At 38.8% G+C, this 16,124-nt stretch overlaps 1 protein-coding gene across 6 annotated transcripts in view; it reads right to left on the bottom strand.

The window, feature by feature from the left end:
• The window catches only part of HNRNPR (heterogeneous nuclear ribonucleoprotein R), a 38,099-nt gene extending 23,859 nt beyond the window's left edge, over positions 1–14,240 (bottom strand). For 2 of the 6 annotated variants that reach the window (XM_028487751.2, XM_055083683.1), the window contains exons 1-5: positions 14,117–14,239; positions 10,711–10,876; positions 8,347–8,465; positions 7,471–7,578; positions 5,216–5,329 (exon numbers count right to left, since the gene is read on the bottom strand). In XM_028487751.2, the coding sequence (XP_028343552.1) occupies positions 5,216–5,329; positions 7,471–7,578; positions 8,347–8,465; positions 10,711–10,867 (498 nt within the window). In that variant the 5' untranslated portion in view covers positions 10,868–10,876; positions 14,117–14,239. Of the gene's footprint in view, positions 1–5,215; positions 5,330–7,470; positions 7,579–8,346; positions 8,466–8,928; positions 8,944–10,710; positions 10,880–14,116 lie in introns of those variants that run through there. The other 4 variants (XM_055083684.1, XM_007121082.4, XM_055083688.1 and 1 more) reach the window with 4 other exon arrangements.
• Positions 14,241–16,124: the final 1,884 nt, after the last annotated feature.

Here is a 16,124-nt window from a genome sequence, read left to right as displayed (position 1 = left end):
AAAAAAAAAAAAAAAAAAAAATTAAAAATATAAATAAACAAATAAAAGAAACATCCACAAACCTATGGTTAACAAAGTACCCAATATTATAATCACTGGGGTCCATGAAGAAACATGCCAAAAATACTGATTTGTTTGAGAAATAGGAGATGGTCTCATTCCAAGATCAATTTAACTTAGGACATTAAAAGAACTTAAAAAGGCTGAAAATAAATAGTATTCAAAAACTAACTAAGATCACTCTTTTTAAAGTTTTCAAGCTCAATTTTTAATTAACTAAAATGTAACATAAATGTTTTCCTTTTATTAACTTGTTGAGCCATTCTGGCTCCATATGAGCTGTTCAGAGTAACCACTCAATCATGTGCAGGTTAATCCTCCCCCTCCAGGACCAACAGAATCTAGTGAATACCCTAACAACAGTTCTTCCTTTACTCACTAGGCATTAAGGCTTTGAAAGTTTTGGCTATTATCTATCCACTCATTACTTCAACAGTAATAGAGGAAGCCCTCTGAGACTCTGGAAGGAATCAACAGAAGTAACCAGACAGCTCAACAGTGTCTTTTTTCGGGGGCGGGGGGGGCGGCGGCTGCGTAGGGTCCTAGTTGTAGCACGCGGGGGGGGGTGTCTTCGTTGAGGGGTACGGGATCTTTCGTTGCGGCGCGGGCTCTTTGTTGTGGCATGTGGGCTCCAGGGTGTGTGGACTCTGTAGTTTGCGGCACTCGGGCTCTCTAGCTTGAGGCGTGTGGGCTTAGGTGCCCCACTGCATGTGGGATCTTAGTTCCCCAAAAAGGGATCGAACCCGCGTCCCCTGCATTGGAAGGCGGATTCTTTATCACTGGACCACCAGAGAAGTCCCTCAACAGTGTCTTTTGATTATCTACTAGGGTTGTTCCATTATCCAGCTCCTATTCGCTATTTTGCAAACACAGCAGCTTTTCTTTATATGTAATTCAAGTCAGATGCTACAAAGTCATATACTCACAGGTCTGTTAAATACACTGGTTCTTTAACACTTCAACTAGATAATACACCAGAGTTAGATCCCAATCTACCATTTCCTTTGAATTCCTCCACAGATCATCAGTGCTATGCTCTTTAAACAAGAATTTATTATATAGACATGATCTCCATAGAGATTACATTTGTCAATGGAAAAAATTAAAACAGTTTTACAATACCAGTTGAAGAATACAGATACTGTGACACATGGTAACTAGACTTATCATGGTAATCATTTTCAAACTACAGAAATATCAAATTACTGTGTTGTACACCTGGAACTAACATAGTGTTGAAAGTCAACTGTACTTCAAAAACAAACAAACAAACCCATAGAAAAAGAGATTAATCTGTGGTTACCAGAGGCGGGGTTGAGGAGAGGATGAACTAGATGAAGGTAGTCAAAAGGTACAAACTTCCAGTTATAAGTACTAGGGATGTAATGTACAACATAATATAATTAGCACGGCTGTATGTTATATAAGAAAGTTGCTAAGAGAGTAAATCCTAAGAGTTCTCATCACAAGGAAAAATCATTATTTTTTTCTATTTCTTTAATTTTATGAGATGATGGACGCCCACTAAACATAGCGTGGTCATCATTTCATGATGTATGTAAGTGAAACCATTATGCTGTACACCTTAAGTTTATATAGTGCTGTATGTCAAGTATTTCTCAATAAAACTGGAAGAAAAAGGAAAAAAAAAGGATACAAAGATACTATAACCAGACTAAGTCTGAGAACCAAGGCACACTAAAAAAAAAAACGCATTTCAAAATTGATGCTTATCATTCTTGTGTATTTCTCATTTCAAGGTCAATGCTTAGCAACTATGTCCATTAATGAGTACTCACTTACAGGGTTAATTTACAGTAGATATTTATTTATTTATTTATTTATGGCTGCATTGGGTCTTCGTTGCTGTGCTTGGGCTTTCTTTAGTTGTGGTGAGCAGGGGCTAATCTTCGTTGCGATGCGCGGGCTTACTGTGGTAGCTTCTCTTATTGCGGAACACAGGCTCTAGGCACGCGGGCTTCAGTAGTTGTGGCTCTTGGGCTCTAGAATTGCTCCACGGCATGTGGAATCTTCCCGGACCAGGGCTTGAACCTGTGTCCCCTGCACCGGCAGGCAGATTCTTAACCAATGCACCACCAGGGAAGCCCTTTACAGTAGATTTTATCCAAAGATAAAACCTCGTAGTCTTCTCATAGCTTAATTTTAATAATATCAGTCTCATGCACTGACCCTAATTTCAACTTCCTCAGTCAAGAGCTAATAATAATTTTGGGGGACTTCCCTGGTGGTCCAGTGGTTAAGAATCCGCCTTCCAATGCAGGGGACGTGGGTTAGATACCTGGTCGGGAAACTAAGATCTCACATGCTGTGGAGCAACTAAGCCCGCATGCCTCAACTAGAGAGCCCAAGTGCCATAAACTACAGAGTCCACACACTCTGGAGCCCGCGCACCACACTAGAGAGAAGCCCGCGCACTGCAACGAAGAGCCCGAGTGCCGCGACGAAGACCCGACGCAGCCAAAAATAAAAATAAATAAATAAATAAAATAAAACATTAAAAGAGCTAATAATAATTTTTAGTAAATGTAATGAACCATAAAAGAAAAACCCAAACCTTAGAGCATCAATATGACACCAATTAAAACCAATCTTGTACTAAACTATCATCAACCCAGTATGTTAAAAACTTTAATTTTCAAATCATATAGGCCAAATCTCATGAAATCTAAACTTAAGGGAGAAATCCAAACTTTTACACTGCACTCTTATTGCAACAAACTGCTTGAAAAGAGCGGCTTAGGCTGGTGATCTCATATAGGGATTTTTGCTGCAACCATATCTGCTGTATGTAATGATATCTAACATACAGAAAAACGCATCTTTCTGCTAAAGAGGGAGTGCAATATAAGAGAATGTATACATATTTTACAATTAGCATACTATTTGTTTCTAATTGGATACTCAAAAGTTTACTCTATTAAATTGTTCAAATACTTCCAGTGAAATCTTAAAGTACTAGCAAACTCCTTCCTTATCTACATAAAACAAGTTTCCTTTTTTTTTTTTTTTTTTTTTTGCTGTCCGCGGTCCTCTCACCGCTGTGGCCTCTCCCGTTGCGGAGCACAGGCTCCGGACGCACAGGCTCAGCAGCCATGGCTCACAGGCCCAGCCGCTCTGCGGCATGTGGGATCCTCCCGGACTGGGGCACGAACCCGTATCCCCTGCATCGGCAGGCGGACTCTCAACCACTGTGCCACCAGGGAAGCCCAAAACAAGTTTCCATTAAAGAGCTCATTAATGAAACCAATCTAATAGAAAAAGTTTATTTCTATAATTATGAGATAGACACAACCAACTAATTTTACACCAGGCTATACTCGACATTGTGAAGAACAGAACCATATGATACAAACAATTTTTACTCCTAAGGATTTTATAGTTAGTCAAAGAAACAAAACTAAAAAAATATAGCAATAATTGATAAGGATATCACATGGTATACTACAGATAACTTTTTCAAAATGTATTCTCCTCTTGGAGGTGTTTCAAGCTGCCTCAAGAACAAGAAAAAAGGCAAAGCATCAATTCCATTTTTATTCATTTTATATGAGGGCTTAAGGTAAGGAAAAAAAAAATCCTGATGCCAGGAACAAAATTTAAAACCATTAGAGAAAAATATCTATGGTGTAGGAGTCCCTGTAAGGAAGCTGAACTATATTTCCATATTGTTTAAAAATAAAATATAAATGTAGATTTTAAAGGGTCACAACATAAATAGAACATTAAAGATAAAGGATGGTGGAGGGGGATTAATGAGAGGACAAAAGTGAGTGAAAGGCTAAAGATATCATTCACTTGTATATTGTTTCAATGACACTTGCTCCTGTAAGGAATGTAGATGGTTTAGAGTCCCAATCCCAACTCTATCAATAATTATATAGCATTAAGTAATTTACAGTTTTTTGAGACTCAAAACAAACATATGTGGCTGATACAGGTATCATAAAAAACAAAAATGCTTAGAGCCCTTTTAATAATGTTAAATATTAAGAAACAGAACATTAACTGTAATAACGTATAAAAGAAGTTCAGGGAACAAAGACCAATAACTGTAAACATTTACATACAGAGAACATTCTACATACACAGAATATAACTAGAATTAGCTCTGATATACATCTAAAGTGTTATGTTAAATGGAGATGTCTTTATTTATCTATTCACAAACCAGAAATAATAATCTTTGCTTTTGGCTACCTGAAAAGTTAAGTTTCAGCTTTTAGAAGGGTGCCATTGACAACGTTTGAGTAAAGTTTTAAGATTTCTTAGAATTCTAATATAAGTAGGAGATGCATAACAATACCACCTAAATATTTTAACTGACATCATCACCTAAGGAAGCTACTGCCATCACTTTGTTTTAAAGAAAATCCTATAAGATTATCATTTAACCTAGTTTAAATTTTAAGTTACGAAGTCAGGATTACAGTACTCAAAGAAAAACACCATAACCAATTATTTGTCAAATACTGTGTGCCTACTATACTCCTGGCATTATGCTAGGCACTAAACAGACACCAAACAGAAAAGGTCCGTGCAGTAACAGGGCTTACCTCTTGGCACACAGTTTTTTCCATTCAAAGGATTAGAATAGGCTAGCACAAAGGTATATGAAGCAACCTTCATGAAAACACAGATGGAGGACGGATTCCTTCTTTGTTCAAGTACAGACCAATGTGCTCAACCTTTTATCTGATTCTACATCCGCCCCTTGTGCAACCCACTCCCTTCAATAAATCTCTCTGTGAACACTGAGATCTTCTATGTGATGAAGGGGAGGGTCAAGTAGGGAGGACAAGCACCATTCAAAATTACTGACATAAAACAAAAACAAAAACAGAATAAAGCAATTGTTTCTCCTTAATAACCTCACCCCAAGGACCTAAAATGGTGTGTTGTTAGTTGCATAGTTTTAGTAGACAGTTCCAAAAACTCTACATTCCTTTACAAAGTGTCTGGGTATCTACCAGTCACATGATTATCCCTACTTATGATGGCAGCAAAATACAGATGGATATCCAAAAAAATAATAATAGCTACTCTTTGAAAAAAAATCAATTTTTCCCCCATCATACAATAGGTAGAATTATATACAAACTGGAAAGATTTCAGCGAACAGCTGAAGAACACTTACTTCTGTTCCAATTCCAGGTTGCATGCCAGAGTACACACTGTCTGGTGGAGGACCACCATACTTCCTCTGTCCTGTGGTTACATCCAGGGTATAACCAGTCCTCTCAAGCAAGGCCTAAAGATAATTATACATAATTATTTATAGTTGAATATTAAATATCATACACACACAAATCAAAATATAAATCTTTTCCAAAAGGTACCTTAACATCTTAGGTTATATATTTTAGTTAGGGGAAAAAAATCACAAAGTTCACACTGGTTCCTCTCACACATGTTGACTTTTACTTCTTCTTTCCATACATTTAATGGAAAGAGTTGCAGGCAAGTTAAGCCTCCAAGCACACATCACTTTTTTGTTATGAGAACAGAAAAAAGGGGAAAGGATTACTAAAACTTCAACATAAGCTGATCCCAGGCTACCTATTCATACTTATGTACCACAGTATTCCTCATTTTGCACCCCCTCTATATCAATTAGATTTTTTCCTTATTTGCGCCCTTTACGTAGCATACTTACATCCAGTGACACTTTTCAAATGAAATGTTCTCTATCCCCTTTAAAGAACATTGTGGAAAGGCTGTATTAATTCCAGTGAGGATGCTGGCATTAAAGGATATCAAAGAGATTTGAGTGTCCGTATCATACTGACAATAATAAATCCATAAGACAACTAACAAAAAAAAAGTTATCTATCCTTAAAAAAATCAGAAGTCCTAGCTCTTTTATGCAGCTTCTCTAATTTACTATTTCTCACATTGTCCTACTCTTTCTACTGTACTCAAATAATTTAACCTTTATTTTGTTTAATCCTGTTGTTCTGTACTCCTACTATACCATAAGCTCCATAAAAACCAGACCATTTCTCATACAGCACAGACTCAAAACATCTGGCAATTACCAAATGAATATACTCTCAGGTTTCAAAAAACAAACTACGTTTCCAACCTTCCTCACAACATTATATTAGGTATTAAGAGGAATCACAGAAAAGAAGATAATGTCCTTGCCCTTAAGGGTTTGTGTTCATATGAAAGGCCTACAGAACAAAGACACATGGAAAAAAAGAAATGGAATCTATCTAGAAAGGAGAATTTTACACTTCAGGTTTTTAAAATCACAGCATGTCAGAGCAGCAAAAGACTTTAGACATCACCAAGTTCAATAGTTTTCAAAAATATCTCTGGAGGAACCCCGGGATTCCAGTTACCTTAGACTCTCCATTCTTCTACCTTTGACTATTTTAACCACAGAAATACATGTAATATAGAATACACACAAAACATATTATATATTATACATTAGTTGTATAATATATAATATACCCATATTACATATATAATATGCACCTTCTCAAGAGCAAATAGCCAGCTTTAGGGAAATAATACAAATCTATCCAATGAACAGCAATAAGTTTTTTAAAAAACAACCATTATGGCAAATAGAGTTTTCATCTATTAGTTAAAAGATATAAGAATGGGATTGTGCCATTTTACAGATGAGGGAAAAAAGGTACAAAGGAGTTTTATATAAGCTAGTTACATGATAAAAACTGTTATAGTTCTTGTCTAAAACATAAAATTGTACAAACTTCAACATTAAATAAATTAACTATTTCAAACTCAAAAGTCTATCACTGCAGCAAAACATCAATATCCATTTAATTCTTTTACTAAAAGCCCTATATTCACCTTTGTTTATCTAAATAATAATAGTAATAATGATAATGGCTCATAGTTATACTGTTCTCGCTACATTCCAGGCATTACTCTAAGCACTTTACGTATCTTAATTCCTTTAACCTTCACACTTCATGAGGTAGGTACTATTACTGCTCCCAGTTTACAAACAAAGAAACTGAAGTAAATAAAAACTGAGAAGGAGGAAAGCAGTTATTAAAACACCTCTTCAGCAAGAGAAAAGACGCAAAATACTTGGAAAGAAACTGAAGAGACATGATTGAATCAATCTAAAAAACTATTATTGGAAGTATCAATAAATATGTCATTCATAGCCAAAAGAACAAGGAATAAGGGAGAGCATGTTTAGCAATTTTCACCAAACATATAATTAAATGTCTGCCCCCAAAATTCTTCTTATGTAATTTTCCCTAAATAATCTCATTTCCAAACACTAGTTTTTCTTTTTCTTTCTTTTTTACGTGCAATAAACACTGTTTCTAGGAAACATGAAAAGAAGCACTTGATCTCATAATTAAATTTAATTTCATTACAACTATCCAAGTCAAGTTTTACCTTGATCTTTGCTTCATCGGGTCCCTTTGTAGACTCTTGCACCTTGCTCCCCTGTTTCTCCCTTTGCCTGTAGGTCTTCATAACTCCACATAAAAATGCACTTTTGTTCTAGAACAGCCAAGTAATTCAATGAAAAAGAATCACCAGGAATTGATGAAGGGTCAAATACATAATTAAATTTAAATTTCAGAAGACCAGAATTTTAACAAAATATTTACTCATTTATTCAACTCAACAAATATTTGCAGAGTGGTTGTTATATGCCAGACTGGAGCAGACAGCAGTTAAGACACACAAGACCTCCGGGGAGCTTACCTGCTACAATGGCAAAACAGCCTTCCACTGGTTGATATTTAAATGTATCTGGGCTATTTTGCCAGGTGTCCTGAATCTATTCCCCCCACCAACATTATTTCCCTCCAAGATAATAAAACAGGATCACATAATCCAAAAATATTACAAAGGAGTGGGAGACTTTTACTTTATGCTTGTGTTTCTGAAAACTCTCTGCCATGTAGATCTTTTTTTCTTTAAGCTAATTTTTTAAAAGAAGCAGAGGTAGTCAGAAACAAAAATAGGGGCTTCCCTGGTGGCGCAGTGGTTGAGAGTCCGCCTGCCGATGCAGGGGACACGGGTTCGTGCTCCGGTCCAGGAAGATCCCACATGCCGCGAAGCGGCTGGGCCCGTGAGCCATGGCCGCTGAGCCTGTGCTCCGCAACGGGAGAGGCCACAACGGTGAGAGGCCCGCATACCTCGCAAAAAAAAAAAAAAAAAACAAAAGAAACAAAAATACCACTCCTCTACAGGAAACAAAGTAACAGTAAAATAATTTCAGATCATTAGTTGTTCAAAGACATTTCTGAATAATGACCTTACCTGAACATGTGATAAGTCACTTTCCTTGAACTGCTGTAGTACAGACAGAGCTCCTTCTTCATTAAATTCCCTGAGAGCATCAATGGCTCTTTCATCAAGATCGACATAAGCTACCAATCCTAAAAATTAAATTGAAAAGGGGTAACATTATTGCAACAAAGGGGATAATCTAAACTGTGCTATCAGTGTTTAATCAAGAATTGTTATATTCAATACTATAACTACATTTTCATTTAACTATATGCATATAGGCAGCTATACAAATACTATACAGAAAGGTCAAGAGTACAAGAAAACAAAAGATAAAATGTCAACACCTATAAACATAAATTTCAATCCCCATATCCCCCCCAAAACCAAAAAAATCCTAACCCCATTTCCCACTCCCCAAAACGTTTAAGTTCCGGAAGTTAAATCTGATGTACACACTGTACTACAGATTAAGTATTAATATAACAAGTTATGTTAGGGTGATAAGAACACACTGTATTTCCCAAGGAGCAACCTTCAAATTACATGCACTGTTGGAGTTATTGCTAACCACACAAGAAGTGGGGAAAAAAATAAGACAGAACCTCTTACTAAATAATTCTTTCCACTCTCCAAAAAGTGTCACAGGCTTTTTCCCTCCTTAACACCTAAGATAAAATGAAATTCAACTGTTTATCTGAACGTCTACTTTGCTGCAGTCAGAATGTGGAAAGGCATAATTTTAAACTTTTCTATAAATGCCAGTGCAGCTTGATTAATCAATTCTGAAAGTCATATTTTAAGGCATTTTTTTTGGTCTTCAGAAGTGTCACAATGAGATTTTAAAAGATGCTGTGGCATTCACAACACTGTCAACAATGACAATTTTTGCAAATGGCATTAAAAGGACTTTACTGTGGACTTAACGAGCAAACTATACAGAAAATATATGCACTGCATTCTCTATATATACAGTATATTTAACTGCACACAGAACATTTACTAAGTTTAAGTATAATTTCTTAAGTTTGTTAAATTTTATATTTCTCAATATATTTCAGAATTGATCCAAAGTAAAATGGAAATATTTGGCAGATTAAAACCCCCAAATCCATATGAACTAACATCAAAAGTGACTCCATTTTGGTAAAGCCAAAAAGAACTTTACTCCATAATACTGTCACTTGCGAAGTTACTTTTTAAAAAATGTTGCCATGATTTGTTTTAAGAGCTCAAAATGAGCATGCCTAAATAATTGGAGTTTCCTTACTTGAATATTCCATATCACCACCCAAAGCCACAACTCAGGATACCCATCAGTCCGTTCTGTCAATCCAACCCTACACCCAAACCATCAGCCTCTTATCAGTAACAGAACACTCTACAAGAGAGTATCTCGAAGCAGATCACTGCCAATTCTCTATGGCAGAATGTCACAGAAAGTTCCTGAGGACTGATTTTCAAATGGGACCATCACCCAGGAGTCATTTTGAGAAGTCATTTTAATGTCTAAAATTATCTTGAGCTTCTCAGATTAAAAAAAAAAAAGTTTTAAGGACCAAAAAAAACCCAGATATTTATTACTACGGTACTTAAGACACGTTTGTGAGACAGTTCAATTCTCTCTCCCAGAATCTGGATAGGCACACAAAACACAGAGGAAGAAAGTTTCCATCTATGGCCCCAAAGGGGGAGGACACATTTATTTATGAACAACACTTCCTAAGGGGATATATTTCTCTCCCTCTTTAGAACTTCAAACCACTCACAACCACCATATTAAAATGTTCAAATTTCCTTAAGCACTTAACCATGGGACTCCTAGATTTAAAAAAAAAAAAAAAAAAAAGCAAGAAAAAAAAAAGCAGCTATTACAAACCAAACACTTCCAAATTACTGAGAGTTGTGGATTTCTGTCTGTTAGAAACTAGACAGGCCACAAACTCTCAAGGAGTCTGACATTTATTATCATTTCAGACAATACAGTCTAACTAGTCCTCTTATTATGCCACCTAATCAGACCCAAGCTGTTTTAACAATCACTTTAAGAAGCTAAAGTAGAAAAGTAAAAGCAAAATGATGACTGATTTAGATTAAGAAAAAATGTAAAATTTGATATGCTGAAACATGTATATTAATTGATGGTAAATCTAAGACAAATTGATGTACTATTCTGAAACAACTAAGACTGCATATTCAACACTAAGAAGGCTTTGAAATAATGAAATAAGAATATCAAAGTCAAACCCAATATGCCCTCAATGAAGGGAAAGTAACATTCAGCTCTATATAGGTCAGAAACAATAATATTTAACCTTAAAAAAAGTCTATAAAATTCAAAGTGGTTTGCCCTCACTTTCATAACCAGTCAGAAACAAGAAATGTATATTATACCTGTCTGAAATATTTCATCAAGTCTTTCTGCCACCTTCTGTGGGAGGCCTGCCTCTATCAGTGTCTTGTAGTGTTCTGTGTGAGTTACACTGGAAGTATCCATTGGTTCTTCCTCTTCTTTTAACTGTACCGCATTACCATTCACCTGATTAGCCATTTTATTATGCTGCTGGAAAAAATTCAGGAGCTATATTACATTAAGCCAGAAATAACTAGTTTGTAGGACAATGCATGATTTATCTAAACTAATTTGTATACATGCTGCTAATAACTTCTATCAAAATATTATTTTATGATGCCTTTTCTGATGTATCTGACCTAAATTTGCATAATAATTCTGTAAAACCATGGAAAATGTACATGGAAGTGTTATTTAAGGAACTTCATGTACACTAGGTTAAATAAAGCCTTGAATTTACTTAAGGTAGAATCACTGATTAACAAAAGCAGCTGTTGTGTCCTGACGAGCTTATCAACCACCAAATCACCACAAAATCCTAAAAAGCCCCTCAAGCTCTCAATTCTTACACAGTTTTAAAAAGTTTGGTTTAAAAACAGAATGAACACCCACAGACAACTTAAGGTTCAAGGACTTTCAAAGTTTCCTAGCTCTGCTTCAAATCCAAGACAGGTGTGAAATAAATGCCCTGTTGTCTCTAGTTCAACATTCTGGTGATTTGGGTTTTCTCCGCCTCACTTAAAACAAAACAAAAAACACAACTTGACATTAATTTTTGTTCTAAAATTAGTTTGCTATTCCCATTCACAGATTTAAAAGAAAAAATGACCAGGTTTAAAAGCTAAATGATTGTTTTAAGTCCACATAAAATAAAAAGTGAGCTATAGTTAAGGTTGCTTCTTAAAAAAAAAAAAATCATAAGTGTATACTGAATTTTTCATATCAGTAAAATAAACCTAAAAAACATATTTCAGAAGGGATAACTAATTTCTTCCAAATAGTTTCAATAAACATTCCCTAATTAGGATAAACTTAGGTCAGATGTCTCAGATTAATCTACCCAAATAATTTTGGGTGTTCAACCTGTAAGTAATGCTGAAATGGATCAACTCCCTGAAGAGAGCGATTAAATAATAAAACCATACAAGGCCAGTCTCTATACTACCTCCTCAAAAGACGGAATTAAAGTTAAAGTGCGTTTGTCTGTGGCGAAATTATAATATGATGAAGGTAATAAGCACCAGAATAAAGACATTGCAACGAATACTGAAATAAAGGACATGAAGGTGGATTTCAAGGAAAAGCCTACTTTTCTTGATGAAACTCAAGATACCTAGTCAGCTATAAAGAAAACACAAGTTTCCTAAAAAGCACTAAAACCCATACGTAAGATAACCACACCTCCAGACTGCTTATCAAAACACTGTGCAAATGCACCAGGTGCAGTTTTCCGACTTAAAACAACTTCATTTCAAAGACCACCGATATTTTTTCAAAGACCACCGATGTTTAGTTGAAGTTAATGAAAAAGGGAGGAAGACTGAGAAGGAGGTAATAGAGTAGGAAGAGAGGAAAATGCAGAAAGGGTTACTTTGAAAATGGGATAAACAATATCATGACTTCTTATGATAACAAAACATTATTAAGACTTAGTAACCCTCTAATGTCTATACAGACGCAGACTCCGTAGTTAATCGCTGGGTGGATAAATGTTTCTCAACGCAAGCCTCAAATTCTGATGAACTGGCAAAAACAAAAACATTCAAAACTGGCACTTTTGATCAAGAAACTACTTACAGTTTAAGATGAATAGTTTACTGATTAATACAACCTACTTCTATAAAGATGCATCCTAAAGTCCAAAACATCTTTGTGAACATAGAGTTTTCCATGCTCCCCCAACCCCAAATACGACCATAAGATCATCAGAACTCAAAAGTTCTCCGTATCACAAGACCCTTGCAGTATTGCACCTTGGAATACTATTAGTCACGGAAAGAAAGCAAATTTTTAACAGAAAAGTTCAACGAACATCTGTTAAGGTGGTATTTTTTTAAGTATGTGTAAAGCAAAAAGACAAGTTGCATATTAAGCACAAGCCAGAAATATTTATGACTACCATTCATTGCAAAGACTCTCTACAAGTTGATTCTCAAATTGTTTGAAATTTACAAAAAGTCTGTAAACTTTAACAACAACAAAAAAGTACAACTATTAGAGTCCAGAAAATAAAACCTTTCGGATCAAGGAAAAAGCTCTCTTCAAGCCAAATACAATGTGCTCATTTTAAAAAAGACTTTCATGTCATATAAGACCATTTAAAACTCTTGTGTGTATTCAATACGATGCCACACAGCCAAACCATATTTCTGGATGCAGCAAATACACTAATGTGACTTAAGTCATTTGATCTAAACTTTTTTGCGAAAAGTAGAAATTTAAATAAGGGCTGCTGGGAGATTTGGGAAGTCTGGCGCTAGCCCCTCCCTGGTTTTTTCTGAACATCTCGTGAAAATTCTTCACATTTAAGAGACCGGCTTTAAAAGAACCAACGAAATGAAGACTAACGGTTATCTCATGGCTTAGGAGTGTCAAGCCCTTAACCTACGACTGACTCATGAGACATAAATTCAGCCTCCGGAGGACAGCAAAAATCTGAAACAGGTAGTGTGAAAGGACTGAACCCTTCAAGAGCCCCGTGGCTTCAAGTTTTAAATTTTGACAATTACGGTTTCTACCGCAGAAGAAAAAGAATCGCCTTTCCAATTTAGTGCGCCTATGACAGTCTTAGAATTAGGTATCTCAGGCGCCGCTCGAAGGCTAAGTTTCATGGCCTCTAGTAGTCATTTTTTCCTTCAAATCTCGACTCACAGCATGCAGAATGGGGGAGGGGAGGGAGGCTTCCTACACAAACCAGCCTTTTGGCCTGTACTTCACACAAAAGTTTTCTCCCGGCTCAGGTCACTCGGGGTTTGCATCCCGCCCTCTGCCCACCCCCTCCCCATGTCGGTCCGGATCATCAACACATCCCACTCGTGGCTAGGCCGGAAGAGACGGGAGCGAGACGACTCCGGCGGGGAGAGGCAATGGGGCCGCGGGCGCCCCAGGCCGCCGACGCGGCCCGGCCGCGTGGAGCAGCGGGCGGAGGCGGGAAAAGCGCGCCCGGCCCAGCAGCCTGCGCGGAAGGCGCCGGGCCGGCCGGACCGCGGGCCGGGGTTTGGAAGGGCGGGGAGAGGATGCGCGAGGGCGAGGAGGCGCCTCGGCTGGGCCAGGCCCTCAACTGAGCGGCCGGACGAGGCTGAAGCCGCCACCAGCCCATCCCCACCCCCACCCCGGGGCCTCGGAGCGAAAACGAAACTGCGGACAAGGCGCCGTGCCCCGGCCGGGCCCAGTAGGGTCGGATCGGGGCTCCCGGCCCCTCCCCCCGCGGGCCGGCGCGAGACTCACCGGGGCAGAGCTGGGGCCGGCGGCCGGGCCCGTGAGAATCAGCGCGAGGCGCTTTGAAAACGACTAGAAATGGCGCGCGCGCCACCCCCTCCCCCCCTCATGGACAGAGACGCGATCCCGGCAGCACGCGGGGTTTCCCGGAACTGCTTCCAGGGACTCCGAGCGGCCGGGCAATCACCGGGCGCGGCGGCCTGAGGAGCAGCTCAGACGACCAATAGTAGCGAGAAGAGGCGCACCACGCCGGACGACTTGGGAGCCAATCGATGAAGCCGTCGGCTGAGCCAATGAGGGAACTCAGCGCCGCCGGCTGGGGAGCCTCCGGGGCGGGGGCAGGAACACAAAGGGGTCTGTGGCGAAGCCCCGGGTGGAGGCGAGGCTGCGATGCTCCTGGCCCAGGGTGCTGAGGCTCCTCCCTCTTCGTCTGCCGCCGGCGCGAGGCAGAAAAAGTAGGCCGCCTCCGGAGCCCCGCCCCCTACCGTCCGCACCGGCTTGTTCGGCCGCGGCCCTCCCGCCCCTTGGCTGGAGCCACAGCGCCGGTAATCCCCCCGAGAGCCAACGCCGCCGGCTTTCGCCCCAGACACACCCACCGCCACGCGGTCCGGCCTCCCTCTAGGTCGTTTTTTGGGCTCTAGTTAGAACATGGTTTAAGGATTTGGCTCGTCTGTTTTGTTGGAGAATTTCTTTGTGTAGAAAATCATCCCTTGGAACGCTCGGAAAGCTGACTCCCGGGCTCCCTTCCACACATCGTTGGGAGCAGCTCAGAATGTGAGGGAAATCGCTAAAGTGGGCGTTTCGCAAGAGCAATGTTACCTACAAATGACAGAGCAGAGACCTTTCTTCACAGGGTTTGGAGCTAATGAATATTCACAAGGTAGATAGAGCAGATGTATGCATCTACGAAACCAAAGGAGCCGTGCTAGGAAAAGGGCTCATTTCCAAAGGAGACTAATTCCCGTTATTCCTAAACATTTCTCACCTTCCGCCCCCTACTGGTTTGTTCCCTGTCTTGCCTTAGTCCAAACCTATCTAATCCCACGGCCCTTCCTTCCCGACCCCATCTCCACTGCCCCATCCCTCTCGGGAAGTGGAGGAAGCCAAGCGGTGGTCTGCAAGATTTCCAGATAACTTCGAGGATCGTTTAAATTTCCCAGAAGCTATCAACCAAAAATTAAATATGGAAAACCTGTGTGCCCGGTACTGGGCTAAACGTCACGGTGAATCCAACTTCTGTATTATGGGGTGTGAAACTTATACAAATGCTGGGATCCTTTAGAAAAATAATATAAAATGATGAATACAAATTTAGGAACAGAGTCTTGGAAGGGCATGGTAAAGGGACTTTGAAGCTTAACCTTTATTAGGTTCACATAAATCTGCTTCTAGATCGAGGGTTCTTAACCTATTTTGTGCCATTCGACAGTCTGGTAAAAGCTATGGATCTTTTAGGTTTTTAAATGCATAAAATAAAGTAAAATATATTGCATTACAAATGTTGAAATACAATCAGCAAATACATTTTTAAAACTCTTGTGACAGTAATCTTTTTCTTTAAATATTAAATATCAAGATCGTGAAGCAGGTCAAACAACTACTGAAATGTAAGCAATGAGGAGATATTTCAAGAAATCCCACAACTATAATGGGTATGAAAATATCTGTGATTCCTGTTGGTGACAGAGTGAAGAGTACTGCTAATTCTCTGGTTTGTTGCCTACATTCAAAATGGGGAAAAATGCTTAATTTTGGCAGTATATTAGTGAGAATAAAGTTGTTATTTCTTTCCCTTCCAAGTTGAAGGGCCAGTGAATTCCATTCAGAGATTCTTTTAAGTCCATTTAACACAGGATAAGAACCCCTGGACTGGATACTGTAATTAAAGTGATTCTATCACCCAATATTTTCTGAGATAATATTTCAAATATTCACCCATATGGTCCTCCTAAGTATACTCCACCTTTTCAGACCATATATCTTGATTTTTTTGATTTGGAAAATATGGTCATCTGAG

The sequence above is a fragment of the Physeter macrocephalus genome, chromosome 3 (genome assembly GCF_002837175.3).
Source record: "Physeter macrocephalus isolate SW-GA chromosome 3, ASM283717v5, whole genome shotgun sequence".
NCBI lineage: Eukaryota > Metazoa > Chordata > Mammalia > Artiodactyla > Physeteridae > Physeter > Physeter macrocephalus.
The sequence above is the reverse complement of the archived record's forward strand: the minus strand, read 5'-3'. Positions and strand labels throughout refer to the sequence as shown.